This window comes from Mustela nivalis (assembly GCF_964662115.1).
Source record: "Mustela nivalis genome assembly, chromosome: 8".
Classification (NCBI taxonomy): Eukaryota; Metazoa; Chordata; class Mammalia; order Carnivora; family Mustelidae; genus Mustela; species Mustela nivalis.
The window spans coordinates 24,214,436-24,239,563 of NC_139027.1; the positions used below are offsets into that span (position 1 = coordinate 24,214,436).

General features: G+C 52.5%; 1 protein-coding gene across 1 annotated transcript in view; it reads right to left on the minus strand.

Annotated features, from left to right (window-relative positions):
- Window positions 1-25,128, minus strand: part of GALNT14 (polypeptide N-acetylgalactosaminyltransferase 14) — a 213,709-nt gene that overhangs the window by 34,541 nt on the left and 154,040 nt on the right. Inside the window, exons 3-6 of the mRNA XM_082744351.1 lie at window positions 14,014-14,112; window positions 6,469-6,536; window positions 5,258-5,323; window positions 4,995-5,116 (exon numbers count right to left, since the gene is read on the minus strand). Of these exons, the coding sequence (XP_082600477.1) occupies window positions 4,995-5,116; window positions 5,258-5,323; window positions 6,469-6,536; window positions 14,014-14,112 (355 nt within the window). The remainder of the gene's footprint in view (window positions 1-4,994; window positions 5,117-5,257; window positions 5,324-6,468; window positions 6,537-14,013; window positions 14,113-25,128) is intronic.

Genomic DNA, 25,128 nt, shown 5'->3' on the forward strand with positions numbered 1-25,128 from the left:
CGGTTGCTTACCTCTGGCCACAACCTTTCCGGGAAGCCGCCCAGGGACTCAGCCTCTGGGGTGCACTGGGTACACCAGTGGGGGGGTTTTGGTACCCTCTCCCTATAGGTTCTGAGGGCTTCTGCCCTTCTCTTATCCTTGCCACAGCTCATGTGTAGTGTCTGCTTGAGTCATGGAGACCAGATAGGTGATGAGGGACCTTTAGGGCTAAGAGCTGTGTGGAGACACGACCTTCAAAAGATGCTGTACGAGGCTGTATGCATGGGCCTTGAAGCCAAGATACAAACCTCTCTGAGGGACCTAGGGGGTCATTCCTGCTCGGTCCGCCTGTGTAGCCCTCAGCACCAGCCCTCAGCCTGCTGAGCACAGGGGATCCTCTGGCACTGGCTGAAGAGGCTGAAGAGGACACAGGTCAAAGGCTGGCCGCAGAGTGGGCAGGTCGGTTCCTGCTGGGAAAGATGGCCTCTCCTCCCACAGTTCTGGGATAGAGGGACTCTCCATAAGGATACCCAGACCCACCACAGGTCCCTGCTTGTGTGCTCCAGGAAGCTGGTCTCTAAGGCTAGGCCCACAGGTAGGTGTAATCAGGCAGCTGGGCGAACCCCTGACAGACCCAGGACTGCACCCCTTCTTCCCCTCTCCCCAACACAAATCAGAGCCCAGGCCCCAACCCTGCCCCATGGACAGGAGCCCAGCAATCACAGAGACCGAAGGCACCACCCAATGGCCATCAGTGCTCCCTGCGGGACACATCTCCTTTCTCCGCCCGTTCATATAACTAAAACCATATTGGGAACAGGCCCTGAAAACATTCCGAGAGATGGCCACTTGGCGGGCTCAGCTGGTGAAGCGTCCAACTCTCAATTTCAGCTCAGGTCATAACCTCAGGGTCGTGAGGTCAAGCCCCAGGTCAGGCTCTGCACTGGGTGTGGAGCCTGCTTAAGATTCTCTCTCTCCCTCTCCTTCTGCCTCTGCTCCTTGCCACCCCTCTAAAAAATAGTAAAAAATAGTAACAATGATAATTAAAAACAAAACCTGCTAGAGAGATCATTCACTCATTTGATCAACCGGCTTTACAGAGCACTTCTTATAGTTTAGGAATTGTCACAGGTACAAAGATGAATAAGGCTTCACGGTCTAGGGAAATGGAGAACAGGGGACAGGGGATTGCAATGCAGCCCCTGAGGCAGCCAGGGGGGGATGGGTGCAGGAGAAGGAAGGGTCCTCCAGCAGGTGACAGGAGACCTGAGTTCTTGTCCTGACTCCGCCATCTAGAATCCATGTCACCTTAAACACACCAGCACACACTATAAAGCAAAGACAAATTATTATTTGAAAAACTATCTTGACTTCCTCACAGGGCTTTTGGATGGAATAAGGGAGGGAGGCGTGTGAAAGTCTTTGAAGCATATGTAAGCCATTATTTATATAAATTTACCAAATGTTACAGGGACTGAAATTTCTCAAAATCATTTTTTCCAACTAAAGAAATATGTAGATAAGTAGTGGGGGGAAAAGAGGCCTCTGTTAAAAAAAAATTAAAACCAACCTGGTTCTTGTTTCAAGTATCATCGAGTAACTGAAGGGAAGAAACGGGACATCGAGAGGGTTCCATGTGGACAAGACCAGCTGAGGACAGCTTCTGACAGCCCAAACCCAGATCTTTCTTATCTCTTTCTATTTTTGAAAATTCCTAACTCCAATTACAGCTTAAAATTTCCACTTCCACTTACAAGACAAATCACGTTTTACTCTGAGACAAGACACAAAGACACGTGTTAACACGGGCTGACACACGCCCACATCCCTGTCCTGAAGGGGAAGTCTCAGTTGAATGTTCCATCAACAGGAGTCAGCGTCTGGTAAAAACCTCTGCAGCCCACAGAGGCTGCTGTGACCCCTGCAAGGGGCAGAGTCCGACCACAGCCCCAAGTCTGTCCAACCAGTCCTCTGCTACCAAAGCTTTAGGTCAGACAGTGGTGGGGACCGGGGAGGGTGAGCCCTATTGTGGAGCCAAATGCCTCCCACAGGAGCAGTGGAATGCAAGGAGCACTCACAGGGAGAAAGTAGAAGATGCAAGCTTCATTAAGGCTGTCTGAGGAAAGCAAGTCCCCCTAATATATCCTGCAGGGCCACATCAGCTTGCAGGGGCGGGCAGGCGTCCTAAAGGTCAAACCCTGAACTGCCACATGATCCCACCATACCGCTCATTGGTATGGATCCCAAAGAACTGGGAGCAGGTACTTAAACTTAAATACTAATGTTCACAGCAGTGCTATTCACAAGAGTAAAAAGGTGGAAACAACCCAAAATGTCTATTAGCAGAGGAATGCATAAACAAACTGTGGTATTCAGGCAGTAATTTCTGCGACATCGGACAACTTCTTTCTAGATACATCTCCTGAGGCCAGGGAAACAAAAGCCAAAATAAACTGCTGGAACTACATCAAAATAAAAAAGCTTCTGCACAGGGAAGGAAACAATCAACCAAACTAAAATACAAGCCACTGAATGAAAGAATACATTTGCAAACGACCTATCTGATAGTTAGTCTCCAAAAATATAAAGAACTTACAAAACTCGACACCAAAAACAAAACAAAAAAACCCCATCAATTAAAAATGGGCAGAGGACCCAAGCAGACATTTCTCCAAAGAAGACATACAAATGGCCAACAGACACGTGAAAAGATGCTCATCATCACTGATCATCAGGCAAATGCAAATCAACACCACAATGAGATACAATTCCACAGCTGTGAGAATGGCTACAATCAACAAGGCAAGGAGCAACTGTTGGAGAGGATGTGGAGAAGGAGGAAGACTCGTGCACTGTTGGTGGGAATGCAAGCAGGTGCAGCCCCTCTGGGAAACAGTATGGAGGTTCCTCGAAAAGTGATAAATGGAGCTGCCCTACAGTCATCATACCACCATGTATTTACGCCCCCTAATACGGAAACACTAATTCAAAGGGATACATGCACCCCTATGTTTATTGCAGCACTATCTACAATAGCCAAACTGTGGAAGCAGCCCAAGGGGTCACCAACTGCTGAATGGATAAAGAAGATGTGGGAGAGAGGGAGAGAGATCGATCCAGTGGAATAGTACTCAGCCATAAAAAAGATGAAACCTTGGCCATTTGCGATATCACAGATGGATCCAGAAGGTATAACCCTAAGTGAAATAAGTCAGTCAGAGAAAGACAAAAGCCGTGTGATTTCACTCACATGTAGAATTTAAAAAATAAAACAAATGAGCAAAGGTAGGAAAAAGGAGAGAGAGAGAAACCAAGAGACAGCCCTTTAGCTGCCGGGAACAAACTGATGGCCACCAGAGGGGAGGTGGGTGGGTGGGGAGGGGTGGCACAGGTGAAGGGGATTTGGAGCACACCTGTTGGGATGAGCAGTGAGCAACAGATAAATTGTGGAGTTACCATATGGTACACCTGAAACTAATAGAACACTATGCTAACAATACTCGAATTAAAACAATTAACAATGTGGTATATACCGTGATGTTGTGATACAAGACGAAATCTCCATGTGGTCTTTGTTTGTGGTTCATCAAACAAGAGCTTCTGAAACCTTTGGGATTTCCTGAGTGGAGGGGTGATGGGGCATCTGTGTGATCCACAGCAATCCTCTCTCACCAGACCTGAGTTTATGCTAATGAGGCGACTGTTCTGGGGTGGGGGGGGGCATGGACCAACCACGTGACAGATGGCTGGCACTTTCTGCCCCACCCCCAGTGCCCCTCCCCTCTGGGACACAGAGAGGGGAAGATCTGGACCCTTCAACTACATGGTCTGTTCCTAATCTATTTCTCAATGCAGACCTCTTCACCTGGATTGTGGCAGAAAGTGGGGAAGAGGGTATTTTCCTATAGGGCACTAAGTGTCCCTCTCAATCTCAGGGCAGAGGATCCCGTGTGATCACGTCAGGGCCCCCGTGTGAGAGCTCTGCTCACACACCGAGGTTCTCTCACCAGAACGAACAGAGTCGGGAAGGATTTCCCACTTCTCTGAGTGGTTCACACACAGGGATTCTTTGGTCAACGCTGTCCTTTTGCGGGGTTGGGGGGAGGGCAGGGGAAGCAGAGTAGCTGCTGCAGACAGCCAGGAGGAAATCACCACGCCTCAGGGGAGACGGTGTGCGGGCTCTGGTGTGCGTGGTGCCCGTCAGGAAAAATCAGCCCAAGTTACACCACTCCCCCCCACGCCGTGTCCTCATTTGTGAAATGGGTATCTCAAAAATACCCAGCCTCGTACTTCACAGAGCAGCTGCGGGAGTCAGAAACTCAGAGAGGACAGCAACAGCCCAAATGCTAGGCTCCTACAACAAAGCGCCTTCTGTCGATCAGGTCAGGGGTGGATGGTCTTTGTGGAATATGGAACGAATGGGGAACATTAAGGTTTTTTTCACTTTCAAAAGGAGCGACTGAGAATGGAGAGAGGAAGCATGCAGAATTCTGGAGCAATTTAAGGGCAGGCAGAGGCCAGGAGCTCAGGTTTCTCAGCAGCCCGTCCACTTGCCTCAGCCTCCAGGCAAGGGTGATGCATGGGTGGAAGGAAGACAGAAGCCTCAGGAACTGGGGACAAGAATCAGTTAACTCCGCTGCCTCCTTGTCACAAAAGGCACTCATCAGGGCTCCCTTTCTGGAATAGTCTATTGTCAGGGAGAAACAGTTCCTGGGTAGTTCTCTCACCCAAGAAGCTGCAGGCGTCACGTATCAGCAGCTGCCATTAGCCCTACTCGCAGGCCTGCCGCGGGTAACAGCATGAAACGGAAACACGTCCCCAACTTTGCCCCACCACTGCCCGCTGTGGGACCGTGGATCTCAGTGTCTCCATCTATATAACATGGGGCCAGCGATGAGTCTCATGCCCCTCCCAGAGGGCCTGGGGGGTGGGGGGCGGCATATGTGAAGTACGGGCTTGAGAGAGCCTAGGGAAGGTGGGGACACAGCCCCTGACCCTCAGTCGGCCCCACTCACCTCTTTGACTCTGTGCAGCAGCGGCTGGAGCCAGTCCCTGTTCACCTCACAGTGGCTGTCCAGGAAAGTCAAAGTGGTGCCCTTGGCCACATTAGCACCCCGGATCCGGGACCGGACCAGACCTGTGGTAGGAACAAACAGAAACGTGGGTGCCCCGTCCTTCTGTCTTCCAGAAAGTTCACGGAGGAGCCACAGGACAGCCCCTGCATGCTGAACACACAGCCGGATGCATCCCCCCGACATGCCCCTCTGCACAGACCCACCTTGCCGCTCGTTATTGCGTATGCACTTCACCTTGGGCAACTTGATGAGCTGTAAGCAATCCTCAGCTGTGAAGACAGAAGGTTATGTGTGGTGTGAGCACCCCGGGACTCGCTAGAGCAATGTGAACCCGAAGATTAGGCAACGCAGCCCAGCCTGCTGTCCCTGCTCCCAACCACAGAGCCCCATGCCGACGCCAGCATGGTTGTGGGTTTTGGATGAGGCTGACCCAACACTTCTATCCATATGCAATGTGGCCCACTCTGTGCAAGTGACCGCAAGGCGGCCTCTTTGGAACAGGTCACACAGCAGCACCTGTGTGCTTACTAGGAAGCACTTCCTGACGGGGACACCTGGTATGGTATGGTCACCTGGAGACCCTTTTCCTTTTCCATACACCATTAAAAATATGAGACCAGAGTCCTGCTCACTCTAGTGGGGTCTAGCAAAAACTGCTGGGAGACCACACAATGGATGAGATGAATGTTGGCGTTTCCTTTTTGATTATGGACTTCCGATACTGGAGACCTTATCTGTTGAGTACTCTGTCCACTGTGCCCCATCACACAGAGCTGACCTAACTTTCCCCATTCAGGGGAATGTATCAGGATGGGCAGGAGGAGACCCTATCTTAGGTATCACCCCAGAACTGTCTCTGCCTTGCCTCCTTACCCCATCCCTTGCTGGATTTATCAACCCTGGGCTGCCACCATGTTGGTTTCACTTCACTGGTCTACCAGCCTTAGCCTCTCTCCCATGGAGCCCACCCAGTCCTTCATGGGAATGAAAGGAGAGGGTATTTCTGGCTGTGATCAGGCTAGCAGATGACCACAGATCCAAGTCAGGAACCTCTAGTGATAGAAATTGCTCTGGGCTCTGGGTCCCAGGGTCAATCTTCCAAAGGTTCCCATGTCCAGGAATGTAGGTTAGGTGACAATGACACACATAAGCACACACACACCCCAACCCAATCAAGGATCAACTAAATCTACTGCATAAGTCCTCAAAGACACACAACCGGGAATCCAAGACATTGTTTTTAAAATGTAAGATATGTCTCCCTCCTGAGCCCCTGATGGACACTCAAAGTCTTGCACACCTGCTATAAACCCAGGCTTTCCTCCCTCCCTGGAGAATCAGTGGCCTGGCCTCTGCCTGTTACGCAGGAACAGAAACTTGCATTAACAGAGCAAGGGGGCGAAGATATACTTACGGTCATTGCTGAAGTCATCCACTAATATGATCTCCTGGATCAGATTCATTGGCGTGCGGTTTAACACGCTGCAAGGCGGAAGGAGGGAGAGAATTATGACGTCTAGCAGCAAACGCCTATATTAACCAAGCTTTACCCAGACACCATTGTATTTGAGGAATGAAAATGCAGGGCAGCCCAAAAGGCTCGTGCAGTCACACGCCTCACCTGTGAGCCCCTGGGACACGATCCTGCCTCCTCCTAGTGAGCACAGCCGTGGGTGCCCCATGCCGAAATGGGAGCCCAGGAGTCATCCTCAGTGACTGCCCTCCCCTGCCACTGCCCCAAACCTCATACCGGGTCAGTGACCGAGACTTGCCTGTCTACAAAAGAAAGTCACTCAAACCACTTCCACCTAGTCCACCTTTGCCACGGTCAACTTCTGCCCCATTTTTTGCAGCAGCCTTGACCTGAGTGGGCGGTCCTTGCAGGGCCTCTGGAGTGAGCCTTTGAAGGCTCGATCTCGGATGGCGCATTGTGAGACTTCCCTCACTAACGCCGACAGACCAGCTGACGGAGCCTGCACAGTGGCTCCCCAGCACCCCCGCCCACACCCTCAGCCTGCTCGCTCTTCACCGTGTGGCCAGGGCCCCCACTGGCAGCCTCCTCAGGCCCAGAACCCTCGTCTGGTGGTATCCTGCTTGTTCCCAATGGGGACCCCTCTCTCCCTCGATGCCGTGGTCCGCAATGCTCCTCCTGTGCCACGAGGACCCGTTCGCTGCACCCCTCCCTCACAGCCACCTGCTATTTAGCGAGCACTGACTCTTTCCTCTTCCCAAGGCCTTCATCGTGCCCGACTCTGAGGGCTGGTTTGCTGGCCCCATGGGATGGTCATGTCCCTGGGGGCAGGGTCCCTATCAGGACTCTCTGTGCTGCCAGAGGCCAGCCCAGAGCCGTGGCCCGTCATTCCCTCCAGGGATGCATAGTGCCCACCTCCTATGCGCTCAGCTCTGGGTCCACGAGGAACAAAGGGGATGTCCTCTCTGCCTGCCAGCAGCCCACTGTCTAGGAGCTCCTTCTTACAAGCTGTGTGATCTGGGGCTAGTTACTGTTCTGTGTAGCAAGAAGCCCCATCTATAAAACTGAGATAAGAACATTCGCACCTACTTCACCGGGTTGTTGGGAGAATTGGAGAGAAACTGTTTCTAGAGGATTCAGCACCATGTATGGCTCGAAGCGGCAATTACTGCTATTTTGGGGTGGCAGGAATGAACGATCTTGGGATTGACTTCATGTGCTGGCCTGGGCTCTAGATCTGGACTCCCAGGGCGAGGCTGGGTTTCCATGTTCCTTTGGGGTCTCCCAAAGGGGGCTGTAACCCACTTCCAAAGATCCCCAGACTGTACGGTTCCTCAGACAACTTCTGGGGCCACACCACTTACTGTGGGGTGCCCATGGTCCTGCACGGGTCAGAGGGGTTCACATGGTGCTGCGGGTGGAGGCGCTGTGAGTTCCCTCAGGAGGGCAGATCTGAGCTCTGTTTCTGGTGAGCCTCCCTGTCTAAGCAGAGTGCAGAGACTCTCCAGGAGGAGAACTTTGCCTGGAGCTACTTTTATTTATGAAACCTTAATTCTCACCATGGCAACTAGTATAAGGTGGGAGAGGAACCCTGACTCCAAGCCCTGAGCTCTGCTGTTGGGAGGTGGGGACAGGGAGGGGAAGGCGGTGGTTGGGGGAGACCCTCACCACTTGGGATCAATTGAGAGTCCCAAAGAAAACACACACCGACCCAATAACCAGTCTTGTAATCAGAAAAGGAGGGGGGATGGGGAGGGAGGCAGCAAGAGAGGGAAAACCTGCTTGAAGAATAGCCTCTAATGAGGTTTGATTAAAGCTGCAGCTTCTGCGTGCGATTCCCCCCAAATCCCTGCCGGCTCTTTGAAATTCAAGAGTTCTCTTCTGTGAACATCAAAAGGTAAATCGTGTGCAGCTCTGTGCTGGTTGAACTGAGAGATGATTAGCGAATAAAAAATGTCCAGGGTTTAAAAAAGAAAACAACCCAGAAATCGTCAGCACTAAGTGCTAATTAGACCATTTCCCGGTAACACCTGGCTTGTTTTTGCTCCTCTAATCAGAGCAATTGGCGTGAGAGCGGGGGGCTCCAGGAACCTGGGTCTGGACCGGGAGGGCCTGCGAAGGGCAGGTGTTCTGGGCTCCTGGGGTGGCTGGAGGAGGAAGGTCAAGTGTAGCCCAGGGGAGCTGACCTGGCCCCAGATGGTCCTCCCCAGAGCTCTCCTTCTGCACATCCACTGCCACTCCCATCACCCTGCCCCTGGTTGCTCTGTGCTCCCCCGCCCAACGTTGTTGTCCCCAGTTTGTCCCCCAGGACGCTTCGCTAGCCCCTCTGCCACGGAGCCAAACCTCCCTTTCCTCCAGCTTCGGATAAGCCTCTCTCTCCCAGGACTGTTCCATGCCCTTTTGCGACAGCCTCAGCCAGGGACTGAGTGCTTGCCTCACTGGCGTACCGGGGTCCACTCTGCCTGGGAACTGTTCTAGAACGGAGCCTCCCTTGCCACAGCTCACTTCTCTGCCAGAGGGGGGCTGTGCAGCCAGCACCCACCTTCACCTGCCGCTTGGCAGCTGCCGTGCCCGTGCAGCAGGACCACACGGAGCCTCCCCGGGGTGGTGGTGGGGGTGGGGGGCACGGCCGTGTGAGCGGCGTGGGAGGCCAGGCTTTCCGCCATCCCGAACAAGACGCCAGGCTGCTCCTAGCCTTCGTTTTCATCTGTAATTACATTTTCCTTGTAAAGGCAGGCGATATTAATACTTGACCTACTTCACAGGCTTTTGTGCGTCTGAAATGAGGAAATGTATTTGAAATTGCTTTGTGAACTCCGAGGTGCTCTACGCGGGCTGGGTTTATCAACTGCTCCATAAATACCAGCGGAATGAAGACCTGGGGCCCAGCTGGCAGTTCAGTTTGGGCGTTCTGCAGCCTGGATGACTTGGGGTCAAGTACTCTACCCATGCCGGCTCAAGAGCATCAATGCCGAGGTGCTTCGGTACTTAGCTACTGAACCTGCAGCACCCAACTTCCTCAGCTACACGGAAGGTGCTGAGCACTGAGCTTGGCCCCGCAGCTGCTTTCAGAATCTGGGTATGGATAATAAGGAAGATTCTAGTTCTCAAAGGGTGATCCCAGGGCCAGCAGCGTCTACGTCACCTGGGGGCTCATTAGAAAGGCAAGTGCTTGGGCCCCACTCTGGACTTACTGAGTTAGAATACGGAGGATGGGAAGCTCCAGGGCTTTCTGATGTGGGTTCCGGCCGGAGAGCCACACAAGGCGGCTGCCTATCCAGGCTACAGGGCCATCACGACACCTGCTGTGACTTGCATGGGCTCCCTCTGTGCCACGTGCTGTGTCAAGGACTTTACCCACCTGAACTCGCTCTTCCCCATCACCATGTGAGACAGTTATCAGTAGCTCTCGTCTTATGAAAAGGAAACTGGGAAGAGAGGTCAAGGATCTTGTCCAGGGTCCCATGGTGGGTAGCAAAGAAGGCAAATCTGGCTCCAGGGTCCCATTTCTTATCCACCTTAATCTAAGACATTGCTCCTTGAAATCCAGGGTAGTTTCACAAAACAGCAACGGTTAAGGAGATTTGGGATATAAAGAGATCAACTGCACAAGCTCTTGAGCCCTCTCCGGGGGTGGATAGGGGTGAAGGATGCCCGGAAAGGAAGGGGACAGCCCTGGGTCTCACATATACACAGGGGCCCCCTGCAGTACCAGACAAGATAAACCGTTCCTCAGGGCTTATCTTCTCTCTGCTTAAGGAAAGAAACACCCTCGTTGATCTGGGGGGTGACTCTTTCCCTCCCCCGTCAGCATCCCCATCAGGCTTCTGCTGGCTCTGAGTGCCACCGTGTGTGCCCTTCCAGCCCCCAGTCCCACAGCTAACTCAGGAGCTCAACAGGCAAGAGGGCTCGGGCAGGGATGAACAGAGGGACGAAGGCTTGGCCAAGTGCTGGGGGAAGGGAGGGGAAGAGAGGGTACTAACTACATTCAGTCCTACCCTTGAGCATCTTTTTGTGAGAGCCCGGCAGCAAAGCCATCAGAATTCTGGAACATGAATGATGGAGGATACCTTAGAAAAGATCCTTGCACTGGGGACAACAGGAGAGGAAGTGATCCTCATTCAGTCCCATCTCAGAGCTACTGATTTATTTGTGCCTCGGGATAGGGAGTGTAAGAACGGTAGAGAATCCCAAGGAAATAATACCTGCCATGGAAATTTCTAGAAGTCATCTTCCTTGCTTCCCCCGCTAAAATTCCCCTTTACCCTGCTTAGGATAGAAAAGCCTGCCGGTTCACACACAGGTTCCCCCTCATTCTGAGTTTTTTTGTGTATCACGCTTGGATCGGAACCTGGGCGCCTGGTTTATATCAGAGGTTCCTCAGAGGTGGGAAATAGATCCATGGGCTCTCCTGGCAAAGCACCCAGTTTGGTGTATGGCCTGGGACTTCCTGGGGGGCCTTCTGAGAAGTATGGTGTTGAAGGGCCTCAAGCCCCCTTTCAGAACACAGTGCACCAGGCCTTGGGGTAGCCCCCATCAGCCTGGCGGACAGAGTCGCTGGGGCTGTGCCCTTAGCTGTGCCCCCACCCCCACTCCCCAGGGAGTCCGAAACCCCAGTCTTGGCTCCCGTGCCTCCTAGCCCAGTGGCCAGGGGGTCTCCGTTCACCTCATGCACCCCTGACTTCGCAGGTTCCAGATGGGACTGCAGTCGAAGTGACAAGAAATGTGTTCTGGAAACCATAAAGCTCAGCGTACATTTAAAATATTAATAACATTATTATAATCCATCATTATTACAATTATGAGGAGATGGAGGAGTAGCGGGAGAAGGGAAAGTACGCCATAGAGCTGGAAAGGATGAGTCTGTGAGCAGCAGCTGAAGTGACCCTGTATGGGAATTATGGGGGGTCTGAGAGCCCCACAGGGTCTTTGAACACCCCCAAATGTCCCAGCGTAATGTCTTCTTTTGGGAAATGGGACAGAACTGCAAACACTGGAAATGCGAAAGATATTTTTAGCCCCGCCCTTACGGATGGTATCAGTGACCTGCACAAGGTCACACAGCTACAAGGTGGCAAAGGAAGGACTGAACCCCAGGGACCCACAGTCTCTTTTCTTTTGAAAGCCCAGGCGCTGTGCAGATACAGACATAGCTAATGTCTGCTAGCCACAGTGGTCAGTCCCTTAGCTGACTAAACCCAAAGCAACTCTGTGTGGTAGCTATGGTCATGATTCCCATTTCCCTGACCAGGCAACTGAGTCTCAGGGAACTTAGAGATGAATAAGATGTAGTCCTTGCCCTAAAGGAGCTCCCTGAAGATGACATCTGGGAAAAATGCCTTAAGTGTTAGAGTTGAGATGGGCAGTAAAGAGCCCAGAAGAAGGCCCTAAATGTGTGTGTATATGTATGTGTGTCTGTGTTGAGGGGGTGGAGGTGTCTGATGTCAGAGGACTCCTGTAAGGAAGAAGAGAGGCCAGCCCAGAAGGCAAGGGGCCTCTCTCTGATCCTATAGTGTCCTCATGGAAACATCTGGCATACATGCCCAGACATGACCTTGTGGAACAACCACCATGGTGGGAAAGGCAGAGGCTGCCCTAAGTCTGTTCTAGAAACTCTACCTCGTGCCCAGGCAGACCATGACGGCAGTGGGGCTGGGGTCTGGCATTTTGTCAAAGCAATCAGCTCTGACAGTGCACCTGCTCACCCTGCCCAGCCAGGAACCACGCTCTCCCCACACCAGAAAAGACCCAGGTAAATCGGAGGTTCCCAGACCCCTGCCCCTTCACACACCCGCTCAGGTTTACAAATCCGAAAAGTACTTTATTCGTCTACTGCGAGGCTCATGGTGACTCCTGACAGTGACTCAGGACATCTTCGCGTTAAGATTGAAGGCTTTTTGGGAAATCAGGTGCGGATCTCCGGACTGGTGGGGGTGAATGCAGCAGGCAGGACAGACAGGGCAAGCAGCTGGCAGAAGGAGTGAGCCAGCCAGCTGCCAGGGACATCTGGGCCACAGACAGAGCTGCCCAGGTGGACACGGGGAAACAATGTGCATTCGGGCAGGCCCATCCCTGCATTTCCATGGGATGCATGGACACTGCACAGAGGACGTTCATTGTAAGTGACAGGTGGCCCCCCAAACCTGGTGCCCGCCATCAGGGTGAGCCTATTACTGACTTCCTCCCACCTGGAGCTTCCCTGACTGTCCCCTGCCAGGAACAAGAAAGTGTGGCTTCGTGATGGAAATGACGAGCAGTTTTGCCATGCTTGACTGTACTCTCTAGGCCCTCCCTCCCTGTAGGATCAGCGACCCTGTGCTGTGCTGCCTACCAGACAGGGATGGGTTCATGCAGGCCGTGTGTCCTAGGGGCATGGAGGTATGCATGTGCTCTGTCCCAGGGTCAGCCCCAACACCAGGGCTGCTGAACACCACCCGGAGACCAGCCTGGCCCACGGAGAATGCTGAGAAGAACTGAGGTCAGAGAGCAAGGGTTTGAACCCAGCTTCGCCACCATTGCTGAGCAACAGGAGGCTTTGATTGAGTGTCTCTGAGCTTCAGTTTTCTCAGCTGTAGACTGGGTACAGCAGCAGCCTCACACCTTCCCAGCTGAAAGCATGAGCCCAGGCATGTCTACACACCAGGGGCCTCATGACTAATGGTCACTACTGCCACCATCTGAGATGCCAATGCAGCCCAAGACCCCAAAGAGGAAGGGGGGACAGATGGAGAGAAGGGAAGAGGGGTATGGGAGCTCCAGAGTTACAGAAGGACATGGTATTCTGTAGGGGAGCCGAAACAATCAGGGCCAGGCCCCCAGGGCTCCATCTGTGTTCTGAGGAGAGTTCTGCTGGGAGCTGGTGCTGGGACTTTTGCTTGTCTCAGACTCATGCACGCCATGGGCCAAAAGAAGGATGCACCTGTTAGAGCATGAGTGGGGCCCAGACTCAGAACTGAGGGGGGGTGGAGAGGCAGAGTGGGGCTGGGGCTGGAAGAGAAAGGAGATGGCCAGGAAAGCAAAGGTCAGCCACTGCCCTCGGGCTGCTCTGGTGTGTACCACGGCTCCTGGCCATGTGGGAAGCTGTGGTGAGACGGGTGCTGGGAGAGGCGGCACTTGGCAGACACAAGTTCTAATCCAGCCTGATGCTGGGGTTAGGTATGGACTCTGCCTCGCCAGCCTCCGCAACCTTGGCAGCTGTGGGAGTTAGAACTCATTCTAGAGGCAGTCTAGTACCATGGTCAAGGGCGAGAGCTCCAGGTTCTCTGTGGCTGCCAGTGACAGGCAAGCTGCTGAGCAAAGCAGGCCTCTGTCTCTCCCCTACGAGACAGGGTACATGCTCCCCCACAGGAGTGAGGGAAGTGACGGAATGGATGCATGAGTGTCAGACAATGTGGGCATGGAGTCAGAAATGCCCGATGTTTTTCCCGCAGGGCCATTCCCCCTCCTGAGGGAGGGGCCTGGCGGGGCCAAGGAGGAGGGTCGTCTTACCTGCGGATGGTTCTGAGCAAGGTGGAGCGGGCCTCGTTGTGGAAGGTGATGATGATGCTGGTCGGGGGGAGGTCAGCGCAGTAGACCAGCAGGGTGCATCTGGGGGAGGAAAGGCATGAGGACACATAAGGCCTTGGGGGGCAAAGCAGATCTAAAGGGCTGGAACCAAGGGCACTGCGGCGGTCCCCAGTACAGACAGAGGCCTGGCTTCTGGGGGGACCACCCCAGCTGCACAGCATGGGTAAAGACCCCAGGGCAGGGAGAACCCAGAATGACTGAAGCTCAATTGCCCACCTCCACAGGGGAACCTGGGCTTGGATCCAAGTTAAGTTAGCATACAGAACATAAACATGGGACGAGTTCATGCACAGGGACTCCTAGTGGCCACACCAAGCCTCCCCCAAGTCTTGGGCTCTGCTCCCTGGTCTGTGTCCATCCAGGTCAACAGAGGCTTCACCGTGTCCTGGGCCAGCAGCTCCAGCCCATCCCCCGCATACTGACTCCTGACCTCCTGCCACACAGGCAGCAATCTGGCAAGTTTAACCAGGCAGAGCCCTCACACCCTGGCACAGACAATAAAACTCCATCTTGAAAAAGCTTTCATTTCCACGTGTCCAGGATCATTTCGTGTGACAATTACATCTGGGGTAATTTCAATTTAATACCTCGCTGCAAGGGAAAATTGTAGCCTGCAGCCCGAAAATTACTATAATAATGAAAATAAACCCGCCAAGTGATGCTGGTGCCACCAGGGACTATCCCTGGGTAAGTGCTTCCTCCTGTTTCCAGCTCTTCCAGGGGCTGTCCAATTACACGGAGTGGTATTAAACGAGGAAGTAAATAACAGACATTTGGGGAGTCAAATGTTTCTTCTCTTCATTTTCTAATTTTGTCCTCGGCTCAGGGCTTTGAGTTTGGGGGTCTGAGACCCAAGGCTGGACTTCCAGGGCCCCGGGAGCCCGCTGATACCGTTGGCAAAGCGGTGTATGCAAATGTGTGGGTTGTCTGTGGTTTGGTTTTGTTTTTCTCTGGGAAGATGATTCATACTCTTCACTGGATTCTCAAAGAAGTCTGTGGCTGAAAGTGCTTCATCTCAATCCTAGGCCAACGAGCCTGACGTTCCTTTGGCCTCCCTGAGACTTGAACACGTTCCTCCAAAAGCAAACACTGAACAGGAGAATTTGTGCAGAGAAAGCGGGGCCCTGTGAGCACAGCTGGGCTTGGGTCACCTGCCAGGAACCAAGAATTAAGAAAGGAAGGCCCCAGTGGAAAAGATAGTGGAAAGTTAAGTCACGACCTTCAGGCCTTCTCCGTCGCCTCTCTCCCAACCCGCCAAAGACAACGCCTCACCACATCCTGTGAGCTCCGTCTACTAAGAAAACCCTCCAGAATCCACTCCTGTTCTGTTGTTCCCATGGGCCCGGCTCCCAGAGTCCTCACTCCTCTCAGGGATCCCTGGGGCAACCTGCTGACTGGTCTTCCTGCCTCCACCCTCTGCCCCTGCCACTCACATCCTGTCCACCACACAGCTCTGTGCAGGCCTTCCTCTGGCCGGAAGCCCTCAGTGGCTCCTGTTGCAGAAGGTCCAAACTCCCTATGACAGCCCCCTGAGACCTCCCTTGGTGGCAGCATCATTTGCTTCCAGAACTCTCTTTCACTGCTCATCCTAGGACTTCTGCACGGAGCAGCGTCCTTCTTGCTTTCTCCTCCTAATGAGCTTCTACTCATCCTTCGAGACCCAGAGCAAATGTCCCTCCTGCTGTGAAGGCCTTCCCCATTCCCCCCACATAAGCAATGACCTGTCCTTTGTATTCCTGTATTCTGTACAGATCTCTCTTCTAGAACTTTCGGAGATGGGACAGTCTTCCACACCTGACTATGAGTTCTAGGGAACTAGTCCCCTATCTCTAGGAAAGGATGCTTGTCTCTCTCCACGTCCCCAAAACAAGAGTTCAGCATACTAGATGCCCATTCACAGGGAGAGGGAGAAAGAGATTTGGGAAATGCATTCCTAGCTCAGCTGCTGACTTAAGAACTGATGGTTTTTGAAGGTGTGGCCACCAGCATCCCAGAAGGCATCCAGCAAATCTCACCTACTGGTCCTCATGCCTTGCTTTGTCCTGTCCCTCGCTGAATCGGGGCTAGCTCCCACAACCAACAGACTATGACAGAAGTACCATGGGTGACACCTCCAAGGCTAGAAACAGTGCAGGCTCTGCTTTGGCCACCTGGAGGGAAACCAGCCGCTGAGGACACGCAAGCAGACCCGTGGAGAGATGCTCATGCATGGGAGAAGAGAGGCCTCTTGCCCCCACTGCCACCAACTTGCCAGCCACGTGAATGAGACACCCCAGGAGGGAGTCCCCCAATGCTAGCCCAGCCAGCAGATGACAGAAGTCCCATTGGCTCCACGCCGGACCTCCCAGAATTTCGGACCCACAACTACTATGAAGATAAGCAACGATTCCTGTGGTTTTTGGCTACTAAGTTTTAGCGGTGATTTATATGGATTTGCTAGCTATCATAAAACGGGAAGGAAAATGTTTGGACATGGCCCCCAGGGAGAAGAGGTCTTGAACTTGCCTATCTTTATATAGAGACCTGAGTTTAAATTAGGAGCAATGAGGGAGAAGGGCGGGAGTCTAGTTGAGATGGACTTGGTTGGTAGGGTGGGGAGGGAGGCCCTCGGCTGCTGTGCTACAGGGGCCGTGAGGGTGTGGAGGGCCTTGGGGAGACCCAGGCAGCGGGGGAGGCAGCAGTGAGCATGGTGAGTGCTGAAAGGAAGGAGGTGGATGTCAGGGAGCCGAGGGGTGATCATCTGTCTTTTCTAGGAAGGTAATAAAGCTGAGAGCTTAGCAGGACCTCATCGTCTCTGTCAGAGAGGAGACAAAAAGAAAGACTGACCCAAGTGACTCCCAAGACCATGACTGGCAGGGCTGGGCCAAGGCGCAGAGGCTGGGCACTACCATGGGGATGGCCAAGGGACCCCAAACCCCAGCCTTGGTGACGGAAGTTCTTTAGGGCAAGTTGGTGTGGGACGGCGGTAGTGGGAGCCGCTCAGAGAGCCTCCGGGGACAAAGGCCATTTCTCCTGCCTCGGTCAATGCAGCTGGGGGAGGCAGCGTGTAAATGTACAAGGGCCCAGCAGCACGCACGCATGGCGCCCGCAGACCAGAGAGGCAGGCACAACGCTGCCTGGGCTGCTGAAGTCTTCACGGACGAGGAGGTGCTGAATGAAGTAGGGATGGACAGAGAGAAATGGGGTACAGTGTCCCAGCCCTGGCACGGTTCTGGACCCCCAGGTTGAGTGCTGTATGAGACGGTTCATAGAATATTTGCTGGGGGGGTCCTACCCTACCAACTGGCTGTAGGAGTACGGGCCAGGCACCTCCTCTCCAGCTTGCTGTCTGCTCATCTGTAGGACACGGGCTGGGCTCTCCTGCGTAAGGGAGCACAGGAATCAGAAGCTCTAACTGTAGCTGACCCCAAATAAAGATGGTTGATGTGACAGAACCCCACAAAGACCGCCCTGCAGCATGAGCTCGACTGTGTGGCTGGACATTGAATTGACCTTTCCGAGCCTCCATTTTTCCTTCTGGAAAGTGGAGACAACAATTTTTAACTTGTATAGTTTCCCCCTAGATTATTACTATGTTGTTAGGGAATAGTCCAAGCTTGACAAGCCCGTCGGGGCCGTTATCTTCAAGAGCGAGTTCAAATGTGCAGAGTACTGCTCCCATTGGGTGGTTCTGTCCTGTCTGACAGAAGGTGAGGGGCCCTGAGAGGCCCCGAGGGGTGCGAGGAGGCAGGGAGAGCAAAGCAGCCAGCTTCGGTGTTAGAGAAAGGAAGACGGGCTGTGATGTCAGTCTGAACCCTGACTCCACCGAGAACTGTGCTGTGGGCCCTCGGGCACATCGTTTGCCTTCTCAGAGGCTCAGTGTGTCACCTCTGAAATGCAGACAGATAACCTCCCTTACAGGCTTGCAGCGAAGACCACAGACTGCAGACAACGGGCGAGGTGTTTAACAGAAGCTGAGTAAATGGCCACGAGAATTCTTTTTAACACGGCTCCGGGTGCTGAACCAGCCTCCATATCCTGTTCTGCACTTAGGGACTAGAACCATGAACTCATGATTCCGAAAAGGAAGGGGCCTTGGAGACGACCCAGTTCAACCTCCTAAACTGGGCAGAACTTGGTGGTGTGACAGGCATTGGTGGGAGGCCGGGCAATCGTGTTCTGGGACCTCATTCCTCTCCCCACTCCTGCAGGATAAAGGATGGGGGCGGTTCTTATCTGGGGGGCGGCGATCCCCTCAAGAGCTCCAGCGTACACAGGCCCAGGGAGAGTGGGCAGCAGGGCACTGCTCTGACCTCGGTGGCATAGGCAGCCTGGCTCCTTGGACTTCACGGATTCTTCCCTCTGATCCCGGTCACAGAGTTTCCACTGTCTCATCAGACCCCCAAAATAGCTTCTGAGAACCTGCACTCCCCAGAAGAGAGGACCTGGGGGCTCCGAATCTCACTCAGGGTCACATACCTGGAGAATGACTCAGGCGAGCTGAACCCAGGTCCCATGAATTCTAACTGCCCCCCTGTTACCAACACCCCACCGCCCTGCTTGGGGACATTGGCACTGGCAGCAACAAGGCCAAAAGGCGGAGAAAAATCCTTCGGACTGGACTCCGTGAGGAGTCAGCTCAGAAGCTGGACTCTCTGGGAGAAGGTTCTAAAAGATTAATCAAATGGCAAGATCTATTAGGACTCTGGGGGAATGTCAAAGCTGCCAATGCTGAGATCTGGCGCCCGCAGACGGACGGGAAAGCATGTTTATAATTTATTAAAGATTCAGGGGTTTTACTGGCGAGAAGAGCGAGTGAGCAGGAAAGATTGTGGTGGGGGCAGAGCTCAGAGGAAAGGCGGACCACACAGTGTGGGGAGACTGACGCCAGCCCGCCCGCCGGGGCTGCTGTCCCCACGACCCCACGACCTCCTGAATAACGTACACTCCACTGAACTCACTCCCCATGTGCAGGTTTTTTGTTTGTTTGTTCTTTTGTTCTGTGCTTCTCCTTTTTCTTTCTGAAAAATTCAACTGAGGCTCTCAATTTCCCCAAGTTCAGGTGTGTCTTCCTGAACCATCAACTTTTTGAGTGCTTAGTACCACTTACCGGCCGAGACGCTTCCATGGAGCTTCTGAGACACCAGCCCCAGGCGCAGGAAGGAACTTCTTCCTCTTCCATCTCTTTCCAGCTCTCCATCATTGGTCCCTGCTCCCCTACCCACCCCTGCCCCGTCCCTACACTCCAACAGGTGCCAAGGCGGGTATGTCAGAAACATGCTAAGTGAAGGTCACTGTCATTTCCCATAGAAATGTAAGGTGCACATGCTTTTTTAAAAAAAAAAATATATTATTTTATTTATTTATTTGAGAGAGGGAGCACGCACACAAGGAGGCGGGGAGGGGGGCAGGGGGAGAGGGAGAAGCAGACTCCCCACCGCTGAGCTCAAAGCCTGACACAGGACCCTGGGATCACAACCTGAGCGGAAGGCAGATGCTTAACCGACGGAGGCACCCAGGCGCCCCATGCACCTGCCTTTTATTTTGTTGCCAAAGCTCATGAAATGGACAGCTGCCTCTAAGTACTGTTATGATCCCACCAGCCCCAACTTATCAGTGGGCAACAGAGGATCCTGATGGTCCCATGTGGGCCTGCTGGGGCTGGTAACCTGGTCCTCTGACTCCTGAACACACACCTTTCTCCTACAGCATGCTACCCTTATGGAAGAAAAGACATGACCATAAATGATAACATCTGGTGTTTGACTCCAGAAAGTCAAAGCAGGAGGGAGTGATGGAGAGGCAGACCCAGGGACTCTGATAATAATAATAATTATTGTCACCAAAATGTTGATGGAAAGGAAGGCCCCTGGACTCCCCCACAATTGACAATGGCACCAAGTGAGACAAGAGATGCTCCCGACGGGGTGGGGGGGGGGCTCCGATGTCCCAGAGGGGAGATCGAAGGCAGTTAGAAAAAGGGCAAAGGTCATACAGATACGTCACAGAATGTAATGGAGATCACACAGGCCTGAGATGGGACACCTGGGTGTGTTACCACTTGGGGGCTTGGCAGCGACTTCCCTTCACTAAGCCTCAGCTCCTGGTCTACAGGGATAAAAACTCCACCTCATCGTGTTTTTAAAACTACTACTTCAGGGGCGCCTGGGTAGCTCAGTTGGTAAGCGTCTGGCTCTTGGTCTTCACTCAGGTCATGACCTCGGGGTAGGGAGATCAAGCCCTGTGTCGGGCTCCGTGCTGTGTGTGGAGCCGGCCAGGGATTCTGTCTCTCCCTCTCTCCCCCGGCATACAACCCCTGCTTGTGGGTGCATGTGCTCGCTCTCTCTCTCCCTCACCAAGTAAATAAATAAATAAATAAATAACAAAAAAAACCCTACTACTCAGTGAAGCCTGCTGCTGGGCACTGTGCAGAGCACCTTGTGTATTTAAATGCTCACCACAACCTTATGAGGGGCCACTGCTTGATGGACTCACTCAGGAGGAGACTGAGGCATAGGGAGGTTAAGTAACTTGTAGCCAGTGCAGAGATTTGAACCTAGGCCTGCTAGCTGTCCTCGTCACCATGCCACTACCTCTCCACGCCAGCACTGTTCCAAGCACTAGGATATCCAAAAGCCTCCAGCTGCTGCTAAGTCCCATCTGCGTGCCCTATGCCCTGAGAACCCATGTGTCCCCACTCAAGTTACCAACCCAAGAAGCAGTTTCTATGGAACTCTAGAACCTAGCGGTTGCAGCCACCTGCCCAGAGGGGAGAGACAGGTTGCTGCTCCTGGGCAGTTAGAGGAGGACAGGGAAATGGCTGACTGAGCCGCCACTGGGGAGTCCTGACAGGGACTCCTACTTTCTGCCTGGATGCGGCCAGCAGAGGGGTGATTTCAGTGAGGCCCTGGGCGGGGGAGGGACAAACCGTGCACACCTATTTCTAAATAGCTAGTGACCGTGACTCTTACAGTCTCGCCCACGTGGCAGAGGGCAGACTCAGGCAGAGAGAACGAATGGGCTGTCTTCTCTGTGTGTTCCATTTCCCAAGCTCTATGGACTCGAGGGCCAAGAGAAACACAGGCATAGCGTGGGGGTAAGGCCCGTTTCCTGGGAGAACACTGTCTGTCCCCGAGGGAGCGACAATTTGAGGATTTCCAGGTGCAGAGGCATGGGGGCACATCCTCTGTCCCTCCCACACTTTTGTCTCATCTCCCCATGTCATGGCTCCAGCCTTGATGAGACCAGCATCTCCTCCCCTCAGTCCCCAGGACACGAACACCCACCCCAAAGCTGATGGGTGTGCAGAAGGATGAGGGGAGCAAAGCTCAAGGCCCAGGGACCTTTCCAGAATGTCAGCTGCCCTGGGACAGGGACAGCGAACATGCTATCTGCGTTGAGAATCACAGGTTCTGTATTTAGAGCTGAGAGTGAATACATTTAGAGCTAATACATTCCCGAATCAGTTCTCTGTAAGGAAGACGGCCCGGCTCCCAGCCAAGCGGAGAAGGAAGATGGCCAAAAGGTACAAAATGCCAAACCTGCACCTGGCTTCTGGGTTCAAACTCGAGTCTTTAGAAGAGAAAAATGCAAGCAGTATAAAAAGTATGACAACGGTAGAATCAGAAATTCCTTTTAATCTCATTTCATGGGCAACACAGATACACTGTAAGGCATGAAATTTTTATTTCATGTCAATTTCACTGGGATTTCACATGCAGATTAATTTGTTCATCCACATAAACATAGAGTGCTCCTAGGTCTTGCCTCAACAGCTGTCCTCATTTAGGATTACAGAAATCCTGCATCTCATAAATGATACTAAGAATAACAGTGAGATCTGTTACTCCATTGTGCTGCTACATTTTAATTGCTGAACGCATTATTAAATTCCTTTATGCTGGGAAGAGGGTTCGTGAGCCAGGGCTGGGAAATGAGCTTCCCTGAAGCCTGGTCGGGTACTGTGGTGGGCAGCAGATGCCTCCGACTCCCAAGTCCTTGAGCATGGGCTGACCCCGGTGAGTGGCTTCTCAGGAACAGAACACAGCTAAAGTGTTGGGATGCCAAGTCTGTGATCAGGTTAGGAAAGATCGGGACATCCATCCCTGCGGCTTGTACATGCTGGTGAAGCAAGCTGCCACGTGGGGCTGTCCCACATGGCTAGGAATGAGTGAGCATGGCCTTGGGTCAATAGCTCGTGAGGACTGGAATCCTGCCCAGAACCACACAAGGGAGATGGGATGAGGGTCCAGCCTGGTTTTGCCCTCAGATGCCAGCAGCTCCAGCTGACCCCTGCATTCCCGCCTGGGAGAGCCTGCAGTCAAGGACACACCTGAGCCACGCCTGAATGCCTGATCCCCAGAAACTGAGATAATAAATGTCCTATTAAGCTACTAAATGGTGGGTAATTTGTTATGCAACAAGAGACAATGAATATAGGTACCTGAAGAAACAAGGTCAGCAGCATTTCTCACTCCCTGGGGGTCAATGATAAATCCTCTTGGGCAGTTGGTAGCTGACCCCACAAGGTCCTTCCAGAGCCCCTACAGGACCCTCTGGTGGGTCTAGATATGATGATGCTAGATATGGATGCCCGAGGGCCCTACACACACAGAAAAGTTCTCCAGTAGTACCTTTTGGGCTTGTCCCAATCTTTATAGATTCAACTCCCTTAATATGAACCATACAATACATAAGAAGTTGTCTCTTTGCTCACTTCTCCCAGGGATGGGAGTTGCTGCTGTCAGTCCAGCTCAGGACCTGCCGTTCATTTCTTCCTCCTCAGGGCATCCCCCTGGATTTCTCAGCCACCGACTCCCTGTGGCATCACATTTCTAAGACAATCTACATGTTGACCCTGCGAGGGCACTTCCACCAACAGATTAACGGCTGCCCATAGATCAGAACAGTGTTTCCAGAAAATAGCTCTACAAGCCCATTTTCCTGGCAAATGTAAGAAGTCCCCCAGGCATCTCTGCTGACAGACTGGGATGCTCACTGGGGAAAGAGGGCACCATGCTATAAAAGGCCATGATATTGTACACCTGGGTAGCTCTTTGTTTTGGGTCAGGTCATGATCTTGCGGTCGTGGGATCGAGCCCTGCATCAGGCTCTGCACTCAGCATGGAGCCAGCTTTGGTTTCTCCTTTCCTCTCCCTCCTGCTCCTTCTCTCTCTCTTACTCTTTCAAGAAAAAAAAAAAAAAAAAAAAAAGAGGCCATGATATCTGGATTCCCCTAAAGGCCCAGCCTCCACTTCTACTTTGTTTTGCAGCCCTTGGCAGCTGGAAGACCTTTCTCTCCTGGACTCCAGACAAACCCCTGAGTTGCTGCAACACTAGGAAGTACCACAGAGAGCATCTGGCTGGGCAACCCCTGGTGGACAGTGTCTCCAAGAGAAGCCTATGCCTGCTCTCTGAACACACAAGTTGGCACAAGTCAAGGCAGTTGGGCAAATGAGAAATACTGGAAAACTGCTAGATCACCCTTCTGGTGATCGCCAATACACATGAACGTGTTACAGGTTCTGAGACCTGCTAGCCTACTGTTTACCCAGCTTTGATCTCAAAACCTGCCCCCGCCCACCCGTGCGTTTTTTCTTTTCTTCTAGCACACAACGCCTTACACATAGCGGGAATGTGCATGTTTACCAGATGTACAGGGAGGACTGTGTGGGACACAGGTTTAGAACACATTGCTTCCGGCTCCCTCTATATTCACTGATGAGGAAATTCTAGTGAACTGAGCTGCCCAAGGCCACCCTGCTAGTTAGTGGTCCGGCAAGGATCTTCTGGGCCTTACCACTGAACCTGCTCTTTCCTTCAAGGAACCAAGCTTGGGGCCCCTGTCAGAGGACTCAGAGAGGCCCCACACTTCAGTCCACATAGGGTTTCCGCTCACTTCTGCCTTCCAGTGCCCTCTCACCCCCTCTCCTTACCAAATCCTACTACCAACATCCCTACCACTCCTCCATGTCGCTAAACTAATGGAAACTTCTCAGTCTTTGCTTTACTTGTTACCTCTGTAAAATGTGACATGGAGGGTCACACATTTTATTAAATACTTGGTTCTTTGCCCTTGGCTTTGGTGAAATCACTTTAGTGTGGCTATCCTCTCCTTAGGCTGTCTCTTCTGGGTTTTCCTCTTCTTTCCCTCATCTGAAATTCTAGTGTCCCCTGCAAATTCTAGTAAACCATCTTCTTCTCAGTCTTCCTTCTATTTGGACTACTCAACTTTTTCCCAAGGCTTCAATTTCCTATCTATTTGCTAATGTCCCCAACCTTATTCCTAATCCTAAAGAGCACCTTCCCTTGGAGGTCCCCATGAGGTGACCTCTTCACCTACACTCTGCCTTCAGCACCTTGGCCAAGTCTGCTGTGCCTTGTTCCCCAACCCACCATCTATCATGTGCCCAAATCCAAGAGATATTCTCAAATCCTGCCTCTCCCCAGCCCCCTAACCTAACTAAAGGCCTAGGCCTGTCAATCCCTCTTACCTATCTCATGACCTGGCTGTTTCTTCACATTCCCATCATGTCTTGTCTGCATTACTGCAGCAACTTCTCAGCCAGCTTTATCCCCTTACAATCTATCCAGCATGCTGCAGCTAAAATGATCTTTCCAAACTGCAAATTTTTAACATGTTTCAACGCTACCTAACTGCTTGCAAAATGAAGCTGAAACCCTTAATCACAGCTTCCTATCCTAGTGACCCAGCACCACTTCTGACTCCTCCCCTGCATGCTCCAAGTTTCGGCCAGGTTCTGCCTGACCCACTCTTCTTTCTACGGACCTCTACAGGCATGACCTCCCTCCCCGTGTCTGAAATGCACTCTCCTCTCTTTCAAGGTCAGGCAATTTTCTGTTCTTCTAATCTTGGCTTGGAAGTTACTTTCCCTGGAAAGCATTTCTTGATCTCCCCAGGCTTTTCCAAGGTGCTCTCCGAGGACATCCTCGTAATCGATTACCAAACATTGTGAACTTACTTATCTTCCCCTCTACTATTGGCTGCACCAAAGGCAAGGACTCATTTGTAGTTGGGACCTCAGAACCTAACACATA